This window comes from Solanum dulcamara, chromosome 12 (assembly GCF_947179165.1).
Source record: "Solanum dulcamara chromosome 12, daSolDulc1.2, whole genome shotgun sequence".
Lineage (NCBI taxonomy): Eukaryota > Viridiplantae > Streptophyta > Magnoliopsida > Solanales > Solanaceae > Solanum > Solanum dulcamara.
In genome coordinates this window covers 21,917,760-21,925,558 of record NC_077248.1, presented here as the reverse complement: position 1 = coordinate 21,925,558, position 7,799 = coordinate 21,917,760, and the positions used below count along the sequence as shown (strand labels likewise).

The window sequence follows — 7,799 nt, the reverse complement described above, 5'->3', positions numbered from 1 at the left end:
GTCCCTGTAATTAATGAGTTCTCGGACGTATTTCCCAATGATCTACCCGGTATTTCTCCTGAAAGAGAAATTGAATTTGGCAAACCTTTGTCGCGCTCCATTTTTCTCAAGACATATTTGCAATGACGTGACAACTTCTTCTTTTTAGGATTTTTTAAAAAAGAGAAGAATAGCCACCTAACGAATTAAAGGCATGTTAGGGCACCATTCTATACTAAATTATGAACAAAATTAATTTAAAAGGCCTGCATAATCAAAGTTTGGGTAAGGGTTTAAATTACCTCAAAAGGAAGGTGTTAGGTGTAACAGCCTCTAAAACGTTGTATGTGGTATTTTAATTTTGGACGAAAATAATACTGCTTCTGTATTTTGGCATAACTTTTCATAGGTTAGTTCAAATTAGGTGATTCAAATTTTGAAATAACCTAACGGCATTACCTACAACTTTCATGAAGACCATATCTTAAGATTCGGAGGAAATGAGGTCAAATAAATTAATTTTTGCAAGACATGGTGCTATGATGAAATGGAGTATTCGTAGAAAAAAAATCATATCTCATAGTAAAATGCTCCAAATCGGTTGATTCTTGAACGACATGAAATTATATTTCTATATCTACAATTCATATGAAGACACCAAATCCTAATTAGGAAGTTATCTTATTCAAACGTAGCTCCAAAAAAAGATATTCCATTAAAAAAGGTTCATCTCACCAACCATGAAAAGATCTAGATCCATTTGACATCACTCATGATATCAATAGTCCTCCATTTGACATCATCCATGAGATCACAATCCTCCATTGAATTTTCCAGATCATCCTTTGTAATTATTTTTATTTATTGTTAGGTTCCTCCTCCACACCTATAAATACCCACCTTATTTCCTCATTTTATTCATCAAGCTTTCTCAAGCAACTTTTCTCTCTATACATTTCTTTACTCATTCTCAAATATAGTTTTAGTTTTTAGTAGTGTAGAAATACTATTCCGGTAATTCTTATAGTTCGGGTAGTACACAAAATGCTCCGGTGAGGAGAAAAGGCTAGGGGATCAAGAGTGGTCATTGAGTTCTTCAATTCGGAGTAAAGTTTTGAATTCCAGGTATGTAAGGCTATTCATAGCATTGGATTGAGTTCGTCCATGCACCCAATATTTAAATTCATAGTAATTAAGTTATAATTGAGTTTTACCCAAATCTTGAATTCTAAATAAATTAATTCTTCTTCTATTGAGTTAGATATATTTATGTATTGAGATTATTATTATTTTTATCTCTCTTATTATTGAAATTATTGTTCATGGCTACTTTCCTATGAACCGGTGTGAAGCAGTGTCAAACCAAAATATCCAACAAGCATTAGCTCTCCCTAAAAAGGAGGTGATCCAGCGGTTTCCCCAGAGATCTTTATCATTAAGACAACTTTCATTTTGCTCATTCATGGAGTTGTATTTAGTACCTCTAAGAAATATGTCAAGTCGAGATATGAGTGTATAGGGGCGCCAGACTCCCTGTGCTGTGATAGGTTCTGCCAGGGGTATTCGAGCCTGGTGTGTACGATTAGCCAGCCTTGCGGCGGCAAAAGGAGGTAGCGAGACTGACTGCAATTTCAGGAATAGGTTGACTTTCTTTCATTTTTGTTATGGAAAGTGAAAGTCATTCTTAGCCAAAATTGACGAAATAAAATAAAAAAGATTCCAATTTCATGTCTGAAATGAAATGTCATTTCAGTTTCACATCGGTTTTTATGAAATCGCAGCCCGCTAGGGCGACCTCCTTATGCATGGACGTAGAGACAACTAAAAGAACCCGAAAAAGAAGTCCCTTTAGTTGCCGGGTCTTTTCAAACAGACCCCGCCAAGAGAATATTTGTGTTCTTTCGACCGTACTAAAAAAATTCATTATTGTTTTCATAATATAACAGTGTTGTAATTTTCGTTCATGAATATTTTTACACGTATTTTGAGTAAAGATGTTGGCTTTTAATATTTATTAACAAAAAGAGTGATTTAAATTAATACTATATACGTATTTTATTGAGTTTTGAAAGAGGAAAAGAATTGAGTTTAAATGAATTTGAGTAAATGATGTTTTGAGTAAGATGTTTTGATGAGATATAAATAATGTTTTAAAGTATAATGATTGATGAATAGGTAATAAGATGAGTTTGATATTTTTTCCCAATAATACTAGATGATAATGTTAATATGAGCACATATTTTGGGAGTAGTATTGAGCACCGAGTTGGGTAAGAGTTTAATTGAATCAAACCTCAGAACTGCGTAGCCAGCGTAGTGTCACGGACTTAAACTTTAACTAAAACCTCCGTGAGATACTTGACAACTTACTCATGAATCTTTCACGATCTTGCAAGCTCAAGTAAGCCTTTAAGACTAGATTGCTAAGGGAACGCTAGATTGTAAGAAAGACAAGAGAACTTTTATGAAGAAGGCTTTGTATTACTTGGAAGAATGCTTGATTTCTAGATGGTTTGCTACAAATGAATGCCCCTTCTATTTATGCTACTCCTAAGGTGATCAAGTGTAAATTTAAATTGCTATACAAGTCCTTTCATATTTACAAAGAAGTCCCTACTCTAGAATTCTCTACACTCTCTAGAGAATTCTAGAGAACTCCAAGTCCTTCAAGACTTCTCTACAAGAATCTAGAGTCTTCTACAAACCTCTCTAAGACTTTAGGTTCTTCCTCATTCTTCAAGATCGAGTGCCGGGTCATAACATTCTCCCCCACCTAATGTGGCAACGACCGCGGTGCATTGCTGCTGCAAGTAATCTCGAATTTTATCTTTAAACAGCCACAGGTCTTCATACCTTTCCCTGGTGGGCTTCTCCGGAGATTGACCCTTCTAGTAGACTAGGAACATAGAAGTGGCCTATTGTCCCCATTTTCGCTTGGATTGGTAGTCTATAATGGCCTCTATATCTCGATCATAAGAGGCGGTAATTGTAAATAGTGCTCGACTTGATTCTCCTCAACTAGGATCATCATTGTCCTCATGGTACGACTTGATGACACCGGCATGAAAGACAGGATGAACCTTAAGATGCGGTGGTAGCTCCAACCTATATGAGATCTTGCCAACCTTGGCAATAATCCTAAATGGGCTCTCATACTTTCTCACCAAGTTTTTGTGCACGCCTCGCAATGCTTTAAATTGCCTTGGGATGAACTTGACCAAGACAATATCTTCGACTTTGTAATTCATGGGACAATGCTTGCGGTCGGCAAACTTCTTCATCCTTTTTGCTGCCTTGTCCAAATAAGACTTGGTTGTGTCGAGCTGCTCTTTAAAGCCCTTGGCCATGTGATAAGTCCCTAAACTCTTGCCTTCAAATGTAGACGGTAGTAAATATAGAGTTTGTGGCTGTTGGCCTGTGGCTAGCTCAAATGGTGTTTGCCCTGTTGCCTCACTCTATTGTAGGTTGTATGAGAATTGGGCTACATCTAATAGCCTCGCCCAATCATTCTGATCGGAGATCACAAAATACCTCAAGTAGCACTCTATCAAGGCATTGGCTCACTCTGTCTGGCTATCTGTCTACGGGTGGAAACTAGTGGAGAAATGCAATATTGTGCCAAAAATCTCAAAAAATTCTCTCTAAAAGTTCCCGGTGAAATGTGGCTCTCTGTCGCTAATGATGTGCCTTAGAAATCCCCAATACTTCACCATATTTTTGAAAAATAGCTTGGCAGCCTCCTTAGCAGTGCAATCTACCGTGGTAGGCATGAAGCTAGCATACTTGGAGAACTTGTCCACCATGACCATAATTGTCCCGTACCCATCGGACTTCAACAAATAAGTGATGAAGTCCATGGTCACACTCTCCCATGGATTCTCCTCTACGAGTAGGGGCTCCAAGATCCCTCCTGGTTGACGCTTGTCCACCTTATATTGCTGGCACACAAGACAAGTCTGCACATAGCACTCAATATCATCCTGCATGCGTAGCCAGTAGTAAATTACCTTAATCAAAGCCCTTGTGTGACGCTGCCCTGGATGCCCGGCCCATAATGTGTCATGGATTTCCTTTATGATCCGCTGCCTAATCATTTCAAATTTTGGCATGTAAATCCTCTATACGGTGGTAAGAAGGAGCCCGTCTTCTATCAAAAAGCACCTTGTCTTGCCCTGAGCTGCTAACTCCATAAGCCTCTTTGCCTCTGGATAGTGCTGCAGACCATCCTTTATTGCATCTTAGATATTACAATGTGCTGTAGTGATGGAAGCCAGCTCGAACTTCCTGCTCAAGACATCGGCCACAATATTGCCTTTGCCTGGCTTGTACTCAAGCTCATAGTCGAACTGGACCAAGAAGTCCTACCACCTAGCTTGTTTTAGTGTGAGCTTGTTTTGTGATAGGAAGTAGCTAGTGGACACATTGTCAGTCTTGACCAAGAACTTGGATCCAAGTAAGTAGTGCCACAACATGCGTAGGTAGTGGACGATGGCCATCTCCTTCTACTGCACGGTTTACCGTTATTCTGTCTCGTTCAACTTGTGGCCCTCGAAGGCAATAGAGTGACTCTCTTACATCAATACTCCTCCAATGTCATAGTTAGAGACATCCGTGTGCCCTTCAAACATTTTGGAGAAATCAGGCAACGCTAGGACCGGCTCCTCCATCACGGCAGCCTTGAGGTCTTTAAAGGCCCTCTTGCACTCTTCGCTCTAAACCCATGACTTATTTTTCTTTAGCAGCTCGGTAAGTGGGGCTTCTTTGGCAGAGTAGGCACTTATGAACCTGCGATAATAGTTAGCAAGTCCAAGAAAATATCTAAGTTCGGTTACCTTTATGGGCATCTCCCACTCCTTGATGGACCAAACTTTTGCCTCGTCCATCTGTAGTTCTCCCTGGTTGATAATATGTCCCAAGAATTACACTTCATGTTGGGTGAACTCGCACTTCTCCCGCTTGATGAAAAGTTTATTACCGCGTAAGAGTTGGAGCACTTTCTTTAAGTATTCCACATGCTCCTCCAAGGTGTTGCCATAGATGACTATGTCATCCAAGTAGACTACCATGAACTGATCCAAGTAGGGGTGAAAGATCTTGTTCATTAGTGTGCAAAAGGTGGCGGGTGCATTGGTTAAGCTGAAGGGAATCACCAACCACTCGTAAGCTCCGTACCTCATCACACATGTTGTCTCCGGTTCATCTCCCTCCGCTATGCATACCTGGTAGTAGCCCTTCTTTAGATCCACCTTGGTGAAGTACTTGGCCTGTCCAAGTCTATCAAACAAGTCGGCAATGAGCAAGATGGGATACTTGTTCTTCATGATCACCTTGTTGAGCGTCCAGTAGTCTATGCATAGGCATAATGAGACATCCTTCTTCTTTTGAAATAAAACCGATGCGCCATAAGGTGCCTTGGATGGACGGATAAGACCAGCCTCAAGGAGCTCCTTTAACTGCTTCTTCTTTTCCTCTAACTCGGGTGGATCCATGTGGTATGGCGGGTATGCGGGCAGCCTTGCTCCTGGATCCAGCGCGATCCTGTGGTCTACCTCGTGCCTTGGAGGTAGGTGTCTCGGAAAATATTCGGGCATCACATCCTTGTTTTCTTCAAGTACCTTCTCTATGCAAGGTGGCAGTGCCTCTTTAACACCATTGTCTTCATCTAAGCTTTCAATGGTGGCTACGAACGTCGGCTCACCCTTCTTTAGGCCCTTTACAAGTTGCATGGCCGACAAGTGGGCTTGTCCTTCCTTTTTTGGCATCTTGACTAGAGGTACCATGTAGGGTCCCTCTCGCTCCATCACCAAGAGTTGTTGGATATAGGGATCAATTATCATATGGTACCATTGGAGGAATTCCTGCCCAAGTATTATATCAAAGATATCTAAAGGGGTGATAGTAAAGATGGTCTTACCTTGCCACTTACCCAACGTTATGTCCACTCCATGAGCGACTCCACATACGGGAGTCAATGGGGCATTGACTATCTTCAGGCGGGTGTTGCTTGGCCCATAACTTAGCCCCAACCTTATTACCGCTGTCTTGATCATGATGTTGGCTTTCACTCTAGATTCCACCATAACACGAGTTGGCGGTCTGTTGATGGATATATAAACATATTGTGAGAAGTAATCTCCCACCTTATCAACTTGCTTCATTATGGCTCCGCATAATCTTATCATGCCTAGATGGGTCATGCTCGAACTGTGTCCTTGGTTTACTTCCTTGTCCTTTCGCTCCTGCAGTATGGTACCAAGGTTCTTCATCTCCAGGCACCTAGCATAGCTATGAGGACCTCCACATATATAAAAGTTGTTGCCCTTCGTGGTCTGCTCCTTCCTCTTAGCATCGCCCTGCCATTCGAACCTCCTACCATCGGACTTGTTGGCATCATGACTCTTGGTGGGAGGGTTTTTCTCCTTACCCTTGTTGTGATCTCCCCCACCTTTGGCAGAACTACTTCTTGTTTCTTTGCCCTTGCTCCTGTCATGTCTAAAGTTCGTCAGGGCTTCAGCTTGGGTGATAGACTCATCGATGGTGCTGACTTGGCAATGCTCCAACTCTTTCTTTGCCCAACTTTACAGTACATCTATGAAGTTGAAGAGCATGTATTCATCTGTGACGTTGGGGATTTGGAGCATAAGGGTAGTGAACTCCTTCACATAGGCCCGTATGCTACCTTTTTTTCTTCAATTCCCGGAACTTACGTTTGGCCTCATAGATGACGTTGTTGGGGAAGAAAGGCTTCTTAAACTCATCTCGGAATGCTCCTAGGTGTTGATGGTGCATAGACCCTTCCCGATCTTGGACTCCTTGCGCTTCCACCACAACATGGCCATCTCTAAAAGGTATAGCATGGCTATGTTGATCCTTGCCTCGTTGTTCTTCACTTTGTTACACTTGAAGTAATTCTCCAAGTGCCAAAGGAAGTTTTCCACCTCTTGTGTATCATGGGCACCTTTGAAGATAGGTGGCTTGGGAGCCTCAATCTTGGCCTCCCTGTCCGCGCTGGATGTCACACATCTCTCCACTTCTACGTCTCTCTTGAGTTCTTCCATCTCGGCCTTCATGGTCTCTATCATGTTTAACGCATCCATGAACCGACACTCCAAGGAAGTGATCGCCTCTTTTATCTCTTACTTGGCCACCTTACGCACATCCAACTCCTTTCGGATATTGTCGTTCTCCTCAAGGGTTAATTCCTCTAGAGACTTGAACTTGCCGTCGAACTTGTTCAAGTGCTTGCCCAATATCTCTACGGCCTGTCGGGCAGCATCCATCCTTGCGATCCACTCTATATCGGTCGTGACATCCACGGTCTCCTCGCCTCACTCATCATCTCTCACCTCAGTGGTCGAGGGTGTTACACCTCACCCTTTTAAACTCAGAATGTCTCATAAGTTCCTTGGACATTACCATATGAACCGGATATGCTACGACACTATCAAATGACTCCAATGAAGGGAGGATGTGATACCCCGTGGTAGAGAAGGTTGGAAGGGGAATCATAAGAATTCGAAAGGAATAGGAGGCCAAGTAACGAGTCGTAGGACTCGACTTATCTACGTAAGCTACTAATTTAGAAATCTTACATACGTGAGTTACTTGATTACATACCAAGCTTGCGTAGCAAGGGTTTCATAGGCTCTTAAAGTGAGACGAGATTACGAACCCACGAGGAAGAGAAAAAAAAATTCGCGGGGCAGCCAATGGGAGGGTGACACGTGGCAGCACCTGAGCAAGCAGGTGACCCACCTGCTTGGGGTCAAGTAGGTGACCCACCTTCTTGGGGGAGGTGGACCCCACTGCCACATGGAAGC

The 7,799-nt window shown here is 42.2% G+C and overlaps 1 protein-coding gene across 1 annotated transcript; it reads right to left on the bottom strand.

The window, feature by feature from the left end:
• Positions 1–4,074: 4,074 nt before the first annotated feature.
• LOC129875680 (uncharacterized) lies at positions 4,075–7,061 on the bottom strand. Its single transcript, XM_055950950.1, has 6 exons — positions 6,938–7,061; positions 6,659–6,863; positions 4,974–6,555; positions 4,812–4,874; positions 4,555–4,691; positions 4,075–4,216 (listed from the first exon to the last, which is right to left on the bottom strand). The coding sequence occupies exons 1-6, from the start codon at positions 7,059–7,061 to the stop codon at positions 4,075–4,077; spliced, it is 2,253 nt and encodes a 750-aa protein (XP_055806925.1).
• Positions 7,062–7,799: the final 738 nt, after the last annotated feature.

What these genes read in the sequence shown, in the direction of transcription:
- LOC129875680 (XM_055950950.1), bottom strand. Translation starts at nt 7,061, where the DNA reads ATGATAGAGACCATGAAGGCCGAGATGGAAGAACTCAAGAGAGACGTA. An exon ending in ATGTGGAATACTTAAAGAAA is followed by an intron (nt 4,875 to 4,973) that starts GTGCTCCAACTC and finishes ATTATCAACCAG; the next exon opens with GGAGAACTACAGATGGACGA. An exon ending in GACATTGGAGGAGTATTGAT is followed by an intron (nt 4,217 to 4,554) that starts GTAAGAGAGTCA and finishes GTAATATCTAAG; the next exon opens with ATGCAATAAAGGATGGTCTG.